The sequence below is a fragment of the Saccostrea cucullata genome, unplaced genomic scaffold, assembly GCF_032062105.1.
Source record: "Saccostrea cucullata isolate Sc308-1 unplaced genomic scaffold, CSIRO_AGI_Scuc_v1 ctg391, whole genome shotgun sequence".
Classification (NCBI taxonomy): domain Eukaryota; kingdom Metazoa; phylum Mollusca; class Bivalvia; order Ostreida; family Ostreidae; genus Saccostrea; species Saccostrea cuccullata.
In genome coordinates this window covers 821107-842762 of record NW_026938695.1, presented here as the reverse complement: position 1 = coordinate 842762, position 21656 = coordinate 821107, and the positions used below count along the sequence as shown (strand labels likewise).

Sequence of the window (21656 nt, the reverse complement as noted above, 5' to 3'; positions counted from 1 at the left end):
CATGGATATTATGATTAAGCTGGTCGTTAAGGGGGTGTGTCCCCATACCAAACCAGATTATACAAAATGTTATGCGTTCCTTTTTGGAAATCAACCAATGAGAGGCGAGAATACAAATAAAATTAAATTATTTCTTAACGCAAATGAATATTGTGTTTTTATGTCATTTTGTTTGTTGTTAAACATCCCTCTCAGGAATTTTTCACCAATGGAGACACCACCACACTTGAAAAATAATGAGGACAAGTTAGATTTGAGGTCAACATTCATTTTAGGAGTTTTCAGCCATTAAGACATAAAGAAATATTAACTCGATCCTTCCCCTCACCCCTTCCCAGTCCTTTGTTTGTTTATGTATCCAAACTACTAGTTGTATTATACAAATAGTTTCATGTGGTCTATCTCTGAATGATTTTCATTCCTAATTCTAGGAAGATAGGTTGACACAAATTCATGAATAAAATGTCAAGTAATCTCATCATTGATGCACTTTTATTTACTTTAATGCAGTCATATTGTGAACATTTCCAGCTCATTAGGAGAGTGGGAATGACCTCCAGGGGTTCATAACCTTTATACCATTAAATTTACATAACATAATAACAACACAAGAAACAAAATTATGGATAGTCAAATGGAAAAACTTTCCAACTATTTAGGAGTCACATGATCATTTGTCATTACAGGGACAGGGAGTGGATTGGGAGATCGCCCTCTCATCCCCCCCCCCCCCGGAATTTGCAGGACTATAATATATACTGGAGGAAATAAAAATGACTTTGGATGCCCTAAGTGTCTCTCTAGAAAACAGACCCAAACATAACCTTTTTTTTTTTTTGCTTCTCAGGAAATTCTGGTCTGGAAACCCCCCTCCCTCCCAGTCCCAGAAAAAAATTCTGGATCTTGTAACTGAATGTAACTTTGATAACGGGGGATAACTCTTCAGAATGTCAAATTCGTCTATTGCAGCATCGGATGACCTTTGATCCTTTGCATTTCAGACTATTTTACCCAAATCTATACCAAAACTTTGTACTTACCGATTGTCATTATTTAGGTCCTGTAATCTTCATGAAATATAATCCAATTAAAACACAAAATGAAATAATTCCTACTGACATATATGCAATGATGTGTATACCACACTAGTAGCCTACTGCACTTGCAGTGAAATCTAAAAATGATACTGCCAATGGTAAAACTAGTACTTAAGTTGGGTACGTGACGCAAGCCCAATGTGATGCAGGTATTCAAATACATGTATAGTGCAAGAACAAATTGAAAATTATCATTTACGAAAGATGTTTTATCTTAACTTTGCCATCTAGGCCTATTTCCAAAAACAGGCAAATAAGGTGTGTTTGTGTGTGTGTGTGTGTTGATGGGAGAGGGGTGGGGGTTGACTAAATTGTGTATATGGCAGCTTTCAAGAAGTTTAGAACTGCCTAATCAAATATAAATAAACTTTGCACATTTTGAAAAATTCATCAAAAACGCTTTACACTAATTTGAATAATATTATTTGTTGTTGATCTATAGATATGAGAAAATAGATTTAAAAAGTTCCAATTATGTGCCAAAAATTTATACCCTCCCCCCTTTATCAAACCTAATTTACATCATTAATTTAATTCTCTTGTTTAATTTCAGACTGGTAATGAATTAAGAATATGAAATACCTATTAGATGGAGGCCCATGGGTCACATGGTCACTTGAGCATATTATGCTCAATTTGATAAAACGTAATTATATGTAAATTATTGAATTATATTGACGTTTTCCTTGGTAAAGCCCAATATGAAGAAGTGTGCATTTAGAGGCAAACACCTTAGTGCGGGTATTACTGTCTCATGACAGCATCTAGTTACTGGATAGTTTTATGAATGACCATTATTACTAAAGAATATTTACAAATTGCTGTTACTTTAAAACAGCTTTCTTTAATGTAAAAAAGAACTCTGGACTAAATTCATCGTGAGAAATTATTACTTTTAAAGTGCTGAAAAGTACTTGTGTTGAATAGTTTGCCTTTGCTGTTATTGGTTTTTTTTTGTAATACATGTTATATTATATTTTGTTATTTCCAATTTTCAATTTTTTATGTAATCAATATTAATAAACATCTCTTCTCAAAACTAATCTGTCGGTTCCCTTAAGGGTTTCTTCTTCACTGGTAATATTCTAATATTGAGTATAGAGACATATTTTTTTTTTTAGAAAATTATCCGGGGTATAAGTCGGTACGTTATGTAGCATTTAGTAAATAAAAAAAGAATGTTTGTCATCTCCCTATATTTCATGTTAGCATTTCAGTTCTTATACAGAAATCCTTTAAAAGTTTGCATTCATTTGCGTTCGAGACAAGGTTAGAATTTCTGCAGAAATACAATTATTTAATATTTTGAATATTTATTTACAAAAAAATGTGACCAGTTTTAAAAACGAAAGTCAAGTCGACTGTACATTTATCGAGGTTTCAATACCGATCACTCAATCACTTCATCTTTACAATAAGCGGAATTCTTCTGATGCAGTATCGGTACATTTATATTTGAAATGCTCTGATGTAGACGCTTTGAAAATCTTTCATTTCGAAATCTTTTAACATTTTCTTTTTGATGCAAGCAAAAAATACCTCTTGGAATAGAAAATCAGTTATTACAATGGCATCAGAGATAACTTTTTTTCATGAGTTTTATTTACAAATACGAGGGGTGATCAAAAAGTTCGCGAACTATCTCTATATTTACAAAACCACATTACAGATCAGAATGAAATTTGGCACACATAAAGTCATCACATGTTCTATAAATAGCATATGTAATGGAACGATTTTCCTCGTGTTTGTGACGTCACAATGTGAAAATGACGTCATAAGGTAGATCACTTGTGACAAAAAATTGTTGACTCAGTCGTATTTGGAGAAACTAACGGCTGTAAAGTTAAACATTTATCTTGGAAATTCCTTTGTAGAGGTTTATAATGATTTGTTTATGGGTTATGAAGACAAAAGACTTGCCAGAAGTTTTGTCAATAATTTGACTGAGTGTTTAAGAGAAGGAAAGGAGGTGCTTAAAAATGATGCTTGTTCTGTTGCCCAGTGAAAGCAAACTGGGAGAGAGACGTGTCTTTTAAATAAGAAATTGGATATAAAAGATCGCCAACTTACAGTTAGAAAAATAGATGAATATCTTTACAATGATATAATTATCAAATACCTGAAATATCGTTTACTTTAGACTTTGAACAAATCAGATATGATAAAGTGAAGGCACCCATACTTCATCCACGTAAAATAAACGACGCTAAAAAGACAGAGGACTTGGGTTTTGATGGTCACCATGCTCATTCTGCAAAAGGATATCATTATCCACCCACACTATTGCCGAGATTAGGCCATTTCTGACAAATGGACTGTTTTTGTTGGAAAAAATAACCTGCATGGTAAGAAATACAAGAGTCGGAAAAAAATTTAAGCTTCTGTGACAGAACGCTAAGGAGCATGTCACGTGACCGCCTATATCACGTGATCCGCGCATGGGCAGAATGGTTGCAGATGTGCATTAAAATCGGAGATGACTACTTTGAAACATTTTCAACAATGAAACCCTATATCATTTCTCTTTTGGAAGTTACTCAATTAGTTCTTGAACTTTTTGATCACCCCTCGTATACTGTCAACTAAACTCTGTAAAAAGAATACGTACTTTAGTTAGACCTTTTTTTTAAATAGAGGTTTATTTTCTTTCATGTTAAAATTAAAATAAATTGATTAAAGGTTGATTCACAGTGGAGTTTTTAAAACTTTTTTGATTTTTTTTTATTTTTATTATTTATATTTCAGACAAATATTCGAATAGAACGACAACATTTACACAATCGGCCCGCTGTAACGCTATTTTGTGACACATTGTCGAAGAAGTTCTTTGAAATTGGTTTTTAAAAATATTTTGCTAAGCTCAAACATTTGAATATTTTCATAGCATGATGTTCTGCATTCTAGTTCAGGTAATATTTTTGCATAATGATACAAGACTGATTATAACTGGAAAAAATTCTACTTTTTTATGAGATTTTTTTTTTAAAACGTCGTTGTATATTCTTTTAGTTTACGTACTCACGAATGAATTCGGGATTAAATCAAAGGATGGTCTGATGGGCATCTTTTAAATGAAAAAAACATGCATGTGGATCAATGATTTATTTGTTTTTCATCGCTATCAATTTAAAAAAAAAATCCGCAATAAGTCTAACTACATGTAAGACGGAAATATGGAGAAAAGATCATCCTGCCGTGTGATTATACTATGACCTCTGATCCCTTAATTAATTCATACCTAAATGTATACAGATTTCACTTGTAAGTATTCATAAAATTTTGATTATTTGATTAATACATATCATATATAATATATTCAGCAAACAGCACAAGAGGAAAAATCTTTGGAATACCAAAATCAAACAGAAGTAGTATTTGGTGGTCCGTCTTCTTACTCAGAAGAGGAAACTGATGACTTTCTCGAGGATGAAGAGATGTTTTCGACTATAGAAGATGACGAGTGCGGTGACATCTTCAGAATTCCAAGGCTTTCTCAAGGCTTACATGAAGCTATAACAAATATAAGCAAAATTGAAGACGTACGTAGATTTTTTTTAAAACATGAAGAAAGCAATAGGATGGAAATCAATCAGATTCTATAAAATGACCTAAAAATTGTCAAAATCTTCATGTAAATTGCATTAATTTTCTTATTTTTCTCCAGAAGAATATTTTTTAAAATAAGATTTTAGAAAAATGGATTTGCAATGGGAAATTCTCACCAGTTTTTCATTTGAGTAATAAATCAATTGGTATTCAGGTTGACAATGTTATTGACGATATTATGAAATCTATTCATATGGATGGAGCACACGTAGATGAACTTCACTGTGTTGATCAGGTCGTACAGTTTGATAAGGTTTGTCTGTATAATTTCATTTCAAATAAAGAACATATTTTGTAAATAATTTATTGAGAAAAAAAATGATACATGTATTCTGGTAAATAGATAGAGTAATGCCTTAGTCACATTTCACGAGCGGTGGCTGTAGACTGGTGGTAATCGGTGATAATCCGTGGTTTGAGCGATGCCCCAACATCGGTCCACATCGGCGTAGTAGTCCTTAAAGTATGAGTCACATAATCCAGCGCTGGGGTATACAATGGGCAACCGATACGTCTTTTGATAAAAATGACGTGGTTTCCGGCCGGACTTACAAAGGCAAAGCGATGTATTGCTTATCATAAAACGATGTTCCAGGGTAATCGGCCGATGTATATTACATCACTCATACATTGGTGGACATCGTTCGTACGTCGGTTGACTATGGGTAAATGTTTGGTCGAACATCGTCCGATGATCGGCCGATGTCTGCTGCCCACCATTCCCCCCCCCCCCCCCGATGACCTCAGATTTAATGGACACTTCTTTGTTAGATCACAAACATTTCCAAGTGATTTAACTTCTACGCACTACTACTCTACAACTGAATTTTTAAAATACCGTAATATCGAAGGTGAGGTATACGGTTTAATGATATTTTCAACAAAGAAATACTGTAATTTATCCACTGAATAAAAGTGATATACTGTAATAGACTGAAAAGATATAAAAATGATATTTTGTCACAATGTGCAAATATCAAAAGTGAGGTTAAACTCTCGATTTACCTTCCCATAACGTAGAGTGTTGTAAAAATATTCTTTCGACTGTTATAATATACAGAGAGAGTAAATAAACCAAACTGACAGAGAATAATACTGCCAAAGTTTTCCCAAATATGTTGCTGAAATTCATGTTTACAATGTTTTCAATCTCGTATCACTTAGCTATGACGTCTCAACCGCTCAACTATGACGTCTATGACAGCATTACAAAAAGACAAAAAGGGGGCCTAGGCAAAGGGAAAATCAAAGGAAATGTAATATACAGAAAATTCAACGTTTGTAGTTGAATATGGAATTCATTTCACGAGAGGGACAGGATTTTTTGATATTTTCACTCGTACTTTGCACTCGTGAAAATATAAAAAAAATCATGTCCCTTTCGTGAGATAAATTCCATATTCAACTACAAAACATTGAATATCCTCCATCTTTCCAACTGCTATTTATTCTTTAATTTTAGATTCTATATGAAAAGAAAAATATTCTATAAGGTCTTTCCTTTACAAGTCAATTGAAAGGTAATGTATCATAAATACTCGAAGAATAAAAATCTACTTTACTTAAAGGAGATATTTACAAACTTATATTTAGACATTTAAACCAATTACAGACTAAATAACTTAAGTATTAGAATAGGAAAAGATTACATTATAGAAAGAAATCATACAGAAAGCATTTTTCTGGTCATTTAAAGTACGTTTATGTGATTTCTAATAAGAAAATCATTTGGATATTCATAGTAAAAAACAAGAATTTGGAGTCAAGGTTTTCACTTCTTTCGTGGATAGTAAAAGTGGTCCCCGCGAAACTAATATCGCCCCAACCACTTGCATATTTTGGAATATCTACTACTAATGTGCATATATACCTAGAAAACAAAGTGTTCTCTTTTGAATTCACTCAATTACAAAACATAATACAGTAAAAATCGTTTAGTACGAACATGGATATTATGATTACACTGATATAGCAAAGTTATCTTGGATCCCCAGCTATATTAGTTTAACGAAGCCCTTATACGAATATAATGAATTACGGATATAGCGAAGTTATTTCATAGGTCCAAGTGACTTCGCTATAACCGAAAATTAGAAATCCATGACCATTGAGATTAATGTCACATTTAAATTCATTTATTTTAATGCAATAAGTATTTTGATACCCCGGTTACCCATCAACTGGTTAATTTCTTTCCATAATCCTTTCAAAGCTAGAACACCTTATCTTATCCTCCTTCAATGAGTAAAAAGTCTGTAAAACAGTTTGTCGTGTGTTGCCACCTTTGTGACGTTTAATAATTTGTTTGAAATTCTCAAAAGTATTATTAATAATGACATATAATTTTTAGCAGACACAAGATATCAAGATGAGAAATAAAACCAATTTTGTAAAGGGAGATAATCCAAATTTACAGTAATTACCACTTAGATTTAACAGAAAAATCATGAAAATGGGTCTGAAAACGCTAAAACATAAATTTAAACAACAAACAAATGGCGGAGGCGGGGCGGCAGGAGTTAAATAACAAACTTTGAAACAACGTCCGTCCTCCAAGGATGTAGATGGGAGAAAAGGCAGAGTAACGCACCGCATGGTCAGAATTTCATTTGTTAGATTTTGATTGGTCAGATTTTGATTGGTCAATCTCTGCCTCTCCTACCACGGTAAGACATGGAACAAAATTAACATTACAAAGCACAGCTATACAGTATTTCAGACTTTGACATTCAAGGAGGACACTTATTGATTACAATAAAAATTTTTAAGTAAACTTAAATTTATTTTGGACCAACACAGAAACTAAACAAATTAATAGATAATGCAAAGATTTCTTTGATTCCTTGCATATGGTTCAACAATGTATAACTTGGCAAATGCATCTACACAGACATACATATATTGCATATTATTAATGGTACTGTATTATTATATGTCAATTTTGTAGTGTTCACCATATCGACAATGCATGTAATTTTTTTGCTTCAATGTCCTGTAACTGATTTTTTAAGGTAAAATATATCAAACCATATTATTTCATGTCTCTTAGAATTTACTAACTTACTCAGCCCCGTCGCTAATTATGATGTTGAAGGTGGAATAGGGAAATTCATTCCTCATGCAGAGAGATGAAGAAATAATTACTGATTTAATGTATATGTTTGAAACATGTTCTGGAAGATGAAGGATATGGAGATAACGAACATTATTCAATATCAAAGTCCATATAACAATACAAAGTAGGAGCAGAGCAAAAACGGCCCTCCAAAACATCAGAGGTGGGATCAGGTGCCATGGATGAGTGACCATTCCCTGCCGACCGGTCACTCCCGCTGTGTGATCCTTGTCATGATGGGGAAATAACGCGAAAATCTGTCGTCAATTCAATGTGTAAATATTGGCCAAACAATAAGTATGAAAAACACCAGTCACCATTTCACTTAATGGTAAATTGTTCTCTTTCTGACTAGGTCATTGTATCGAATCAACTGAGATATATATACTCCGTATGCAAGTGATGATGGTTTACTGATGCATAAGTAAGGGAAGTTGATGATAGAAAAGTTAAAGTCATCACATATACATGTATCATAGAGCTTGGTTGTTAGATTACAATTAGCGTCTTTTTCAAGTAAAATATCGTAAGATGTGTCAGACTGTGTAGTATTTCTTTTATCTTAAGCTCACCAGGATATATCGTATCGACATAAGATTGAAAATCTCCATTGTAAATTGACAATACGCGTCGCCGATATACATGTATCTAAATGTCGAGTTGAAGGCCACAGCAATATTTTATGTAGGTTTTTTAACTGATGATGAATAATTATGTTATAGGACAAAGGCATTCTTACAAGTTGTTGCAATCCTAATGAGAAAAACCCCTCAACATCCAGTTTCCAATCAAGAAATTCTGTAAAACAGTTGGAAGAGAGGTTATTAAGAGAAGAGAGAGTTCGAAAGGAAAAACACAATATAAGTACTGCTAGTCTGTCTCTATTTTTCATATTAACTCTTAGTAAAAAAAATTTATTAACTTACTCAGTATTTTTCCAAGTTAGAAATGTTGAAAGTTTTATTATACATGTTTTAACCTTGCTGTTTTAAGAAAAGGGTAAGGTCTGAATAAATAATATTGTTTCTTGTTTTGTTAGTTGAACGTAGAAGAAGATTCAATATAAATGATAGAATAAAGGAACTGGCATCACTTTTGCCCAAACCAGCACACGGGTAAGTGTTTTTCACTGCACATAGATTTACAGTACCAGGCTAGGAGGTTATAAACCTTGACTCGGGCTCCAGCTCCAACTCTGTCTCCAACTCAAAATCGTACTCCTAGGAGTACGAGATCAAGATCTTAGGTTATAAAAATTTTCGAGTACATACTCCTAAGAGTACGTACTCGAAATTTTTGAGTACGGAACTCGGGCTTTTTTTTTCAATTACACAAGCGGTCTTTTAGAACTCCTCAGTAATGGCGGCCCCCATGTAATATTTACGCTGGTGATTTGTGGCAGTATTCCAATGGGTATACACTAATAGAGGTGAGTTCATTTGTTTATTTTCCATTAAAACGTTTGAAATTATATTTTTTCCAGAAATTCTTATGAAATTACATATGATTTCCGCAAAATGTAAAGGGTTGTTAATGTTTACTTTGTATCCGACGACAAAGTACAATATCGTCTGCATGCATACACAGAGTGTGACTAAAATGGGTAGCAAAACCCGGGCCGGGAATTCTGAACTGAAAACCGGGTTTTTGACAATTACGGAATGAATACTCGTTCTGTCTTCATGAAATTTACAGACATAGTACTGTGTTGATGAAATGAACATGACTTTTCATGTGTTAATATTCAATTTCTCTGTTGATTTTTTGTACCCAAAATTAGGGCTGGGACGATACAACTTTTTTTTTATATCACGATATTTGAGCCATGATACGATATGTATCACGTTTGATGGATTAGTTATAAAATCTTTTTTGCATGGAATTCAGGAAATAAACAAAATATACCTTTGCAAGTAAGAATAATTTATTCAAAATAGTTGTTTATACATGTATATCTTAATAAAGTGGTGTTTATACATGTAATTATCATTTATTTTATAATTCATATTATTATCTATACATGTATTCATTTTTTATATATATCTCAAAATATTAAATACACAAGGAAAAACAGAAATCAGAATTTTTTTGTGATGTTTTGATATTTCTTCATATATGTATTGATATGCGTATATCGTTCCTCACACAGAATTGATATTATCAATATCTCGATATATCGTCCCAACCCTACACAAAATAAATAATGTAATTCATTATTCTGATTTGATGCTTTCTTTAAAAAAAAAACATGGCTTATGATTGAGGCCAATTAATAAAAATAATTTTATAAACAATATAGAAACAGAAAAGAGGGAAAACAAATCCATAAGTTTATGATTATTGGTCTTTGTTTTTGTAGAATTTTAAAACAAGAACCAATAAAATATTTACTGACTCTGCAATTAGGTAATAACTAACTAATCTTCTAATTTGTTATTTGTGACCGTTAATGTTGATTTAAGGATTGTAAACTGAGTTTTACCGACGACGCATAAGCAACCGTTAAATCAGCATTACATGTCTTGTCACAAATACCAAATTAGAAGATATTTATTCCCATTCTAATGCATTTTGTTAATGTTTGTTGTAAGTTTATTTCCTTTTTTTTTTATTTTGTTATAAGAAATACGTTTATTTTTTAAAGGTAAGACATACCATGTATAGCTATAAAATGTTTTACTTTCAACAGCCAAAGAAAAAAGATTTTTAAAGAAAGAATGCAGATAGACAGGTGGTGAACAAGCTGAAGTGGAACTGGCAGAGGCAGAGGGGGTGCGTCTACAGAGACAAAATGGAAGACCAAGCATTTTTTGCCTAGAAGCAGGCTAATTTGAAAGTGGTGGTAAGGAAGAAAAGAACCATATTGACTCTGTAACTATCTTACTTAACAATAGAGTGTATGAATTTGATCACTACTAGACTCTTATTTTCATGTCAGTCCTAGTTTTGCGTTGCAAACTGTAAATCTGTTGAGTCAGAAAGGGATGTATGAATGGTGACTGGAAAATAAATGACACTCAAATGCTTCACTTTTTAGCTAACCTGAGTCGAAGGCTCAAGCTTAAGTGAGCTTTTCTGATCAAAGTTTGTCCGTTGTCTGTTGTTGTTGTTGAAAAGTGATAACTAACTACTTGCACTTATATTTGAGACTTATTTACAACATATGCACGCAAAGTTTTAAACCAATGAAATTATATATTTTCAAAGCTAAAGGTATAAAATTGAATTTGTTGAACTTGTCTACCACTTTAAATATATGTAATATTTTTAGGTACTAGTAAAGTCAGCAGAGAAGAGGAAGATTGATGAGAGGAAAAGAACATCTTGGTAGACACAAAAAGAATTAGGCTTGAACAAAGAAAATTAGACTTAAAAATATAGTTATTCTTCCTGGTTATCTTACCCCAAAGTCCTCATGTTAAGATACAATATGAAACAAAAACCAAAATGTTTTGACAATTTAATTAGAGGGAAAATATTTTATTTTTACTGAATTTGTATCTCAGAATCCTAGGAGCTTTCAAAGACTGTAAGATTGGCAATTGTTTGGAAAATTATATTCTAATATTTTTTATACATGTATTTTTTAGGACTGAAGTTAATCTTAATTAAGTTCAATTACTGCAAAAATTTTTCTAAGCCTTCGATTGTTAAAAAATGCTGTTTATATTAATTAATCTGTTGTAATTTTGAGAAGCCGAAAAGGAGATAGCTCAGGGTTAAAACTTAACTCATATTCTTTTCCGTAGAGCTACATTTCTGCAGCTAAAAAGGAGATACATATTTTTTTTTTTTTTCAAATGCCACCCTTACACCAAAATTTTGTTCCTGTAAATTTTCTTGACCTTAACTTAAGGTACATGTAGTTCAAAATATACTCAACAAAGAAGAATGTTATTATGTTATTTTAAAGTGTGTTGTGATAAAATTCTGATTTCTTCAACCAGCAATTCTGGCAACAGTTTGTGCAGAAGGCGTGAAATTGCAGCATCAACATTATCATCAAATCTTAAATATGGGTTTAATAGGAGTGTTTATTATTTTTCTAAATCCAAAATTTCATTGAAAATAGACCCCAGATTTACAAGAAATCATGAAAAACACTATTTTCATAAACATGATTATTCAAGGGAAATAATTAAACACTTGGGTTTTAAAACCCCATATTGACCTTTAGATAGATCACAGGTATCCAATGATAAAAGAGGTAGTTGTTCTATATACTTTTTTCAAAATTTCTTTGATGAGTAAAACAATATGCGTTTCTTTTTTGTTAAGTATATACATGGCCATTTTTTTTCTCAAATTAATTTTTTTGAAACTTTAAATTTTTCTGTAGTATACATAGTATACAAAATGTCATTTGAATGTAATTTACCCAATTTATTTGTTTATTTGTTTGTTAATTGTTTTACTTATCTTGGTCCCACTCTGACATATACAGGTAATAATTTTCATATAGCTCGATTGAAATTGGTTATTCAGGGGAGGAATATATGTTTAAACTATGTTAAATTATGCTGAAAGTGGGGAAAATAACTCATCATTGATGATCTATCATGAACTCTGTTGCTTACCTCTTTTTATTCCGTATTATAAAGTTTTAATTGAAATTATTGGAGTCAGAAAATTGTATATCATGATGTATTGAAAAGTACTTACCAAGATATGCTTGACAAATTGAGACAAGTTCTTGTACAAAATATAATTGGTTACTGAATGCAAAATACTTTTTAAAAATGTTTGAAATATTGTACCCAAGCAATGTTATCTTAAAACAAATGTATGGATATTTCATTTATGTATTCCTTTTGAGCTTTACATTCTGTATTTTGTAATCATGTTATCTGACTATGTTATCTGACAAGTCATAAATAAAGAAACTGTTGATAAGTTGTTTGGGGAATTATTATTAGTCAAATCAATATGTATACAGAATTTATCAATACTGATGTCATAGAAATTATGAATTGTAAGAATTTTGACCCATACCAGGGTAGTAACAGGCGTTTTACTAATTCACAATTCCTTGTCTGAAAAAGAGTAGAAAACAATATGTGTTTGTGAAACATTAATGCCCTCATATGGCAACATAGCAAAGATTAAACTTTTCTTAAATGCAAATTTAATTAATTGGTACCAAAAGTAGGGTATTCTCGCTGGAAAACAATTGTGAAATTTGAAAGTAGGCCAATGTTTAAGTTATTTCAATAAGTACAAAAATCTCCAAGGTCAAGGTCATAAGGTCAAGGTAATTGGTATCCAATGAAAGGTCTTGTCACATAGAATACTTATTTAGAGTATGGAACCTTTAGCCCTAACAATTCAGAAGTTATGGATAAGGTTAAAAATTTTAAGAATAGGTCAAACTCCAAGGTCAAGGTCAACGGGTCAATGTTCTTGTTATTAAATGAAAGGTCTTATCACAAGAATTAAATATTTAAAGTACGAAAAAACTAGCCCTAACCCTTAAAAGTAATGGTCAAGGTTTTTCTTTTTTAAAGTAGGTCAAACTCAAAGGTCAAGGGGTCAAAGTTCTGGGTATCCAATAAAGGGTCTTCTCACACGGATAACATATATGAAGTATAAAAGCCATATCTCTTACTGTACAAAAGTCATGGCCAAGGTGAAAGTTTTTTCACAAGTAGGGAATCTACAAGGTCAAAGTGTCAACGTTGTTGGTATCTAATGAAAGGTCTACCAACAATGAATACATATGCAAAGTAAAAATGTTCTGGTATATTCTGTTCAAAAGATATGACCGAAGTAAAAGTTTAAAATTTTCATGTCAAATTGGGTCAAAATACAAGGTCAAAAGGTCTAATTTGGTGGTACCCAAAGAAAGGTCTTGTCAAAAGAAATACACACGTGAAATATGAAAGTCATGGCTCCACTGAATCAGAAATTATGGGCAAGGTTAAATTTTTTTGCGGACAAACAGACAGAGAGACGGACAGACACGACAAAAACTATATACCCCCGAAACTTCATTTACGGGGCATAAAAATAAAACAAGCGTTTTAAATGTTACAGCCATTTTATCTATTGTAAAATAAAACTATTCATTTCTGTACTCTCTTTAACAGCACACTGTGCAAAGTGTATGTACATGTACATATGCTGTATATGACGTACAGAAACATGTCTAAATCATTAAATTAATCAATCGTTAATTAAATAGTCAAAGAGTCATGATTTAATGTCACCTAGGAGAAAAAGGTCCTCACAATGTGAGCCTTGGAGTACACAATTGAAATCTCGAGTAAGCTCTTAAGCTTACTCGAGATTTAAGCAAGACTTACTCCATTTGGAGTACGTTTTCTGTACTCAAAAGTTTTATAACCTATATTTCGAGTACGTGCTCCAGCTCCAAATTTCGAGACAGCTTTTGATCTAGATTTGGAGCCAGAGCTGCCTGGAGCCAAGTTTTATAACCCTGAAATATTTCGAGCCATACTCGAAACCTCTAAATTCGAGCCAGAGTTGGAGCTGGAGCACGAGTCAAGTTTTATAACCTCCTAGCCAGAAAAATAACTAAAACTTGGAGAGCATATATTATTTGTTTATAAGATACCACACTGCTAGAATAAGATACAGTAGTTGGCTCTAATTTAGTTGATTTTGATGGATGTATTCTGATGCAGAAATGCAAGATTTTTTTATTGTATTGGAAGACCTGGATCAAGTCTCGGAGTCATCGACAGCCATTTTGGGAACTTCATTATGGCCAAATACTGTGTACTGTTTTAGATATATTTCGTGAAGTTACAACAAAAGATCTCTTTTACATAGAACATAAAACAAGAGGCCATGGTCCACATCGCTCACTTGAACACTGTGGCTAGGAAAAACTAGAAATCGGTATATTATCCAAAAGTACTCCCATGACCAATCATGGCTTTGCTATTCTTGAGAAGAAGATTTTTAAAGAAATTTCCTATATATTTCTATGTTAAACTTTGGTCGGCCATTTTGGCCCCGCCCTACAACCGGGGGTCATGATTTGTACAAACTTGAATCTACACTACCTTAGGATGCTTACATATAAATATGATCAATTTTTGCTTTTTTTCAATTTATTCTTGAGAAGAATATCTCTAAAAGAAGTTTCCTATATATTTCTATGTAAAACTTTGGTCTTTCATTTTGGCCCCGCCCTACCCCTGGGGTCATGATTTGAATAAACTTGAATCTACACTACCTGAGGATGCTTCTATTCAAATATACTTGTAATCAAGTATGGCTTTGTTATTCTTTAGAAGAAGATTTCTAAAGTATTTTCCTATATTAATATTTCTATGTAAAACTTTGGTCGGCCATTTTGGCCCCCGCCCTACCCCCGGGGGTCATGATTTGAACAAACTTGAATCTACACTACCTGAGGATGCTTCTATTCAAATATACCGGTAATCAAGTATGGCTTTGTTATTCTTTAGAAGAAGATTTCTAAAGTATTTTCCTACATTAATATTTCTATGTAAAACTTTGGTCGGCCATTTTGGCCCCCGCCCTACCCCCGGGGGTTATGATTTGAACAAAATTGAATCTACACTACCTGAGGATGCTCCTATTTAAATATACTGTATAAGTGGAAATTTTAGCGAGACGCTAATTTCGCATTTTGTCCTGAAAAACGGGTGATTTATTTTTAGCGAAATGTTATTTTAACGATTTGAAATGCACGTTAAAGAAGTTATAACAAATAGAATGCAATCAATTTTTAGAGATATTCAATTTTAGCGATCTCAGCAACCTCGCTATACCACCTGAGAATGCTTCCAAACAAATATGATCAATTATGGCTGTGCTATTCTTGAAAAGATTTTTAAAGAATTTTCCTATATATTACTATGTGAAACTTTGGTCAGCCATTTTGGCCCCCGCCCCACCCCTGGGGGTCATGATTTGAGCAAACTTGAATCTAGACTACCTGAGGATGCTTCCATATAAATATTATCAATTATGGCTTTGTTATTCTTGAGAAGAAGATTTTTAAAGAATGTTCCTATATATTTTTATGTAAAACTTTGGTCTTTCATTTTGGCCCCCGCCCCACCCCCTGGGGTCATAATTTGAACAAACTTGAATCTCCACTACCTGAGGGTGCTAACATCTAAATATGATCAATTATGGCTTTGTTTGATTGAAATTGACCCAGTGGTTCTTGAGGAGAACTCCAGAATGTGAAAAGTTTACAGACAGACGGACAGCTAGACAGACAACTGGACGGACACCGGACAAAATGTGATCAGAAAAGCTCACTTGAGCTTTCGGCTCAGGTGAGCTAAAAAATATAGTTATTACGAGTATCATGTGAGTATCTTTATAGATATCTGAAATTCCGGTGTTTTGTTTGAAACAAGTGAAAATGCAAGGTTGGAATTGAATAGACAATTTTAAATAAATAAATGTCGAAGCAATTTACATATGTCAGCACATAATAATCATGGACAATCAAACACAATTAACACATTATGTAATAGAAACAAAACAAATAGCAGAAACCATCATAAAATCTTACGTTCACATAAAATTAAAAGCAAGAAATAAAACAACGCAGAAATGAAAAACAAACTGCTGCAAAGCAAAATACACGAAGGGAAATTAGCAAAGAAAAGAAGAGACTGCCCCCATACTTTTCTTCCGAAAGGAAAACATTGTCAAAAAAAATGCATACTGTGTTTCCTCAAGAGATACATAAACATAAAAGCTACAAAAGAAAATACCTTATTTTTTACTTCAGAACTAAAGGGAAAAGTGTAGAAGTGCTTATATAAATGAAATAAATGAAAATTTTCTAGAAATTTTCTTTCATTTCCTTCTAAATAATATACACTTATTTCATTCATTGATTAATCAAAACCATCTGAAGAATCAATCCGATTTCGAAGCACAGTTTCCAGTATAAAAAAAAACTGGGTTTTTATAGTAACCGTTTACTATGATACCTTTAATGTCTTTTGCCAATATTATCCGTTTTTTCGAAAATCATTCTATGTATGGTAAAAAAATTTATGATCATAATTAAATTCTGAACAGAAACAGCTAAAAAGAAATAATCGAAGGTGGGCGATTCGATGTTATTGTGAGAACCTCTCTATTTTAATCCCATAAAACATATTTAGACAACGAACAGTATTTAAGATCAAAAGTCAATAAAACAATACAAAATAGGTGCAGAGCAAACACCGACCTCCAAAAAATCAGAGATTGGATCAGGTGTCATGGAGGAGTGAGCATCACCTGCCCACCGGTCACAACCGCCGTGTGCTTTTTGTCATGATCGGGAAATAACGGAAAAATTCGTTGTCAGTTTAGTGTATAAAAGTATGAAAAACGTCAGTAAGCAATTGACTCAATGAAATATTGTATTTGCTTACAAGATCATTGTATTATGACTTTAAATGAGACTGCTGATGTTCTTGTTTCATAAACTTGTTAGTCAATAAATTACCTCGTTTTATAAATTGTTCATATGTAGAGCATGCTCCTGCGTACCAAATCAACTGAGATACATAAATTCCGTATACAGGTGATGAAGGTATATTGCTACATATAGGTAAGGGAAGCTGACGATAAAAAAGTTAAAGTCATCAGGTTTATAATAGAGCTTGGTTGTTAGATTACCATAAACGTCTTTTTTCAAGTAATATATTACTTACATTGACCTCGGTGTTCATGCCAATGTTGGGGAAAATCTACCGCCCAGGTATTTTTAAGGTACCGTTTCAAAATAAAGCTACATTTACTATTATAGAATTATAAGGGAAAGTGCCAATTTTCCGCATATTAAAGCAAATAATACAAATATTACAATAGACTTTTCGCTCAGACTATAATGTATTGTGAGTAGTACTATATTATACAATATATGTACATGTAAGAACCACAAAATTCTACCGCCTTGTTTCTGGAGGGGGCATCTCAAAATGTCAAAAAATTAAGAAGATCCTTGTTTTAATAGGGTACTACAAAATAAAACGCATACAAATGAATATGATGGAGAGATTGTAAATTTCTGTGTTTTACATTTAAAGAGCATATATTTATTACTTTTATAACATTTTATATTACCCCTTCTTTATGACCGTTACGTTATCTAACGTGAAAAACACAATAATATTACGACCTCAATCTACATGTACGTATAAATTTAAACAGAATCGTTTTAAAAATCAGTTATTTAAATCGTAATAAATTTTTGACCCGTTATTTCCTAATCTTATTTGGTTTTATTAAGTGAAAAAGGAGCTTTAAACAGTAAATACGCTTCGTTTTACTATTGATGTGCGAAATATTGCGCAATGGAAACCCCAGTCGACCCCCTTTAATACATGTTTACCATCTTCTTCTTTTCTCACATTGCATCAATTAGCAATTAATAACTATACAGAAGAACAGCGAGAGGGGAGTTGACTTCAAAATCTGATAGCCAAAAAAAATATGAAAGAAACGTTTAGTACCATTTTTTTTTCATAGTATAAACTCAGCATTTATAACTTTGATACAGACTTTATACCTTTTCTTTGCAATACGTTTTATATGATAAACGTGATGACTTTAACCTTTCTATCGTCAACTTCCCTTACCTATATGTAGCAATATACCTTCATCACCTGCATACGGAGTATATATATCTCAGTTGACTCGATACACAAGAGCGTGCTCTACGTTTGAACAATTTATAAAACGAGGTTAATTATTGACAAGCAAGTTGATGAAACAAGAATATCAACAGTCTCATTTAAAGTCACCATTTCGTAAGTTCTATGGTCGATACAATGATCTTATCTGCAAATACAATTTATCATCGAGTCAAATTCTGACTGACGTTTTTCATACTAATTGTTAGTCCATTATCTATACACTGAATTGAAGACGGACTTTTCCGATATTTCCCGATCATGGCAAGGAGCACACGGTGGCTGTGACCGGTCAGCAGGGGATGCTCACTCCTCCATGGCACCTGATCCCATCTCTGATGTTTTTGAGATTCGTGTTTGCTCTGTTCCTATTTTGTATTGTTTTATGGATCTTTAGATTGAATACTGTTCGTTACCTCTATATCTTTCTTTCAGTCTTTTTGTGGACTTTTAAAAAATTCTATGAGATAATTTTATCTTTTTATTTTTATTAAAATTTATCACATGTTTACTTTTATTTTTAGTATTATGACATTGAATAAAGGATCGACTCTGAAAGCATCCGTTGAATATATAAAGAAAATGAAGGAAGAGAAAGAGATCCTGGAAGCACATAACAGAAATTTGGAATCTAAATATAAGAATTTGGTAGTGAAATTGTTAACAAGAGTATGTGTAAGTACACTTCCTCTTCTAATAAAGAGCATGAACAAAGAAAAATTCCTCAGTAATATCTAACAAGAATTTGAAAATTGAATGAAAATTTCTGTATTTCGACTTTTGATTCTCTTTTAAAATTACTGTAAACGTACTTTTTTCCGCGGGGTTATAATTACGCGTAATCTCAATTTCTGTTCAATCCGCTGGTAGAAAATTACGCGGATTTCAAAGACTGTCACTATATGCCTTACATTTATATTAAGTACGCTTGGACAAATTTCCGCGGAAAATTTGAGACCGCGTACATAGCGTATTTTAATACCACGCGGACAAAAGTACTTCTAATTCATTCATAAAGACAAATTTTACTTATTTCTGCATTTTTATTTCAGCAATTAGAGGTCGAAAGGAAACTGAACGAAGTAAAAGTTAATGGTATGAAAACAAAAACGAACATGCCACGAGTGCCATGTGCTTTTGAATCCATGGTAGAAGAAATGAGAAAAAAACAACACTCCAGCTAAATCAGATGACCTGCCATTCGCAGCAATTCAGAATTCGGAGCCAATTGTAAAGCTACCAGAAAAAGGTTGCACTTCAACTACTTCAAAGGCATCTGATATTATATGCAAAACAGGACTGCATGTTAACCCAAAAAACAGAGAAAATATTCAAATCTCGGAGAATAGTGTTCTAAAATGTCTGAGAAGTAGTGTCAAAACCAGGCACCGATTAGAGAAAAATGACAATATACAGTTTCCAAAACCTTCAAATGGCTTTGAAAATAAGAAACTGTATATTAAGACCTGCAAACCTGCAAGAACTTTTTCAATTTAAGAAATTCAATAGTTCAGATGCTTCAGCTACAATAGACAAAGCCATAAATGTAACTGAGGGAGAGGCTTGTTCATCTAAATCTGGTTTCAAACCTTTGAATCAAAGACAAAAGAAAATGTCAGCAGGTCAACTATATGTGACCACGGATATCCTTGGAACTTTATAACGAAGGCAAAACGGGGTCATAATTTCTTCCGAGATGCAATCTAAATAAACTTCCTTTGGTAAAACAATTTGATTCATTACAAAAAAAAATCCGGTGCATGTAAATTATTTTATGCAGAGCTTGAAATTTAGAATAGTCCACAGTAGGATCTTAAAAGGAAATAAAAAATGATAAATTTTGAGTCAAAAGATTACATATTGTTATAGTATTATAATCATCAACCAAATCATGACAAGGAACAAAATGCATGTGCTCTTCCAAAGGAGATGGATTCTCCTCCATGGCAGCTGATCCATCTGATGTGTTTTGAGGTCTTTGCTTTTTCCGCTCTCAATTTTTGTTTTTCCGATGAGCCTGATTGTTGTTTTTTATCTTTAAATTTCATTGCAAAATTGTAATATTAAGCAATGCATTTTAAACCCTATTCAAATAGGGTAGCAATGTTATACTAACTCTGTAGTTATCCGATTAGTAATTTACTATTTGGAATTGTGATTTCTAAGTAGGTTTTAGTAATAGATTCCATGTTCAATTTCTCGCAAATGTATTCCAAGAAAAATGTTAGATATAAAGTAACAAAAGCAAAAATTATATATGATGATTTAATCTTTTATTTTCATACTTAACGCTTCAAAGGCGTGAAGCATGCTTACAGTCAAAGAAGTACAGATGTTTTATATTAAAAATAAGCAACATACTTTAATGCCATATTAGATGTAAGGACATGTAAAGTTACTGCAAATTAGAAAAAAGGACATGCAAGCTACTGCGTATTACGTGTCGATCAAAGCACATGCAAGTAATATGATTTTACTGCGATATTAGATAAAAGGACATACAGAAAAAGGTTTGCGTTTTGCATTTTTTTTCAGTCGATGCACGTACTTTTTTTATGAAAGATATTCCAATCAATAACATCTTGGGCAATAAGTATTACCCGCAGAAGTAAAAATCGGATTTAATTGCAAAAGTTATCTCCTCGTCAGAAATAATGGTATTTTAAAGGCAGTTTTTTTTTTTTTTTATAAAATTGCATTGCATAAAAAACTTAAAATCCTGCTTGAAACACTGTTTACCACACTAGTTGACTTCTGGGATTGTAGTTTTAGATATTGTTAGACTTTCTGATTCGATGTACTTCCGAGGGACATGGATGTATGTTTTAGGGTTATGGTCTTAGATTTTATCAGTTGGTGGTACATTTTATTCGATGAACATTTTTTTTTGTTCGTAATAAGTACAATATAAATACTGAAGTTTCTAATTATACAGTTTTTGAAGTACATACATATAATGAAGATTCATTGAGAACAAACTACATATGTACTTCAGTCGAGTCAAAAGATAAATGTTCTATTGATTGCAACACTCATATGCATGAAAACAGGTCCTTATAGTTTAATCAGGGACCTATATAGATCCCTTGATCAATCAGTTTTAGCAGAATAGAAATTCAAAGCAGTTTGGAAAGTAATCAAATATTCACTAAGCACGTCACTTCGGACACATTATGAAATAAATTAAGATTT

The 21656-nt window shown here is 32.4% G+C and overlaps 1 protein-coding gene across 1 annotated transcript; it reads left to right on the top strand.

Annotated features, from left to right (window-relative positions):
* The first annotated feature begins 4534 nt into the window (after positions 1 to 4534).
* Positions 4535 to 20127, top strand: LOC134250985 (transcription factor EB-like). Its single transcript, XM_062733351.1, has 7 exons — positions 4535 to 4639; positions 4861 to 4959; positions 8544 to 8685; positions 8861 to 8936; positions 18989 to 19133; positions 19517 to 19612; positions 19963 to 20127. Exons 1-7 carry the CDS (start codon positions 4535 to 4537, stop codon positions 20125 to 20127), a joined length of 828 nt encoding a protein of 275 aa, XP_062589335.1.
* Positions 20128 to 21656: the final 1529 nt, after the last annotated feature.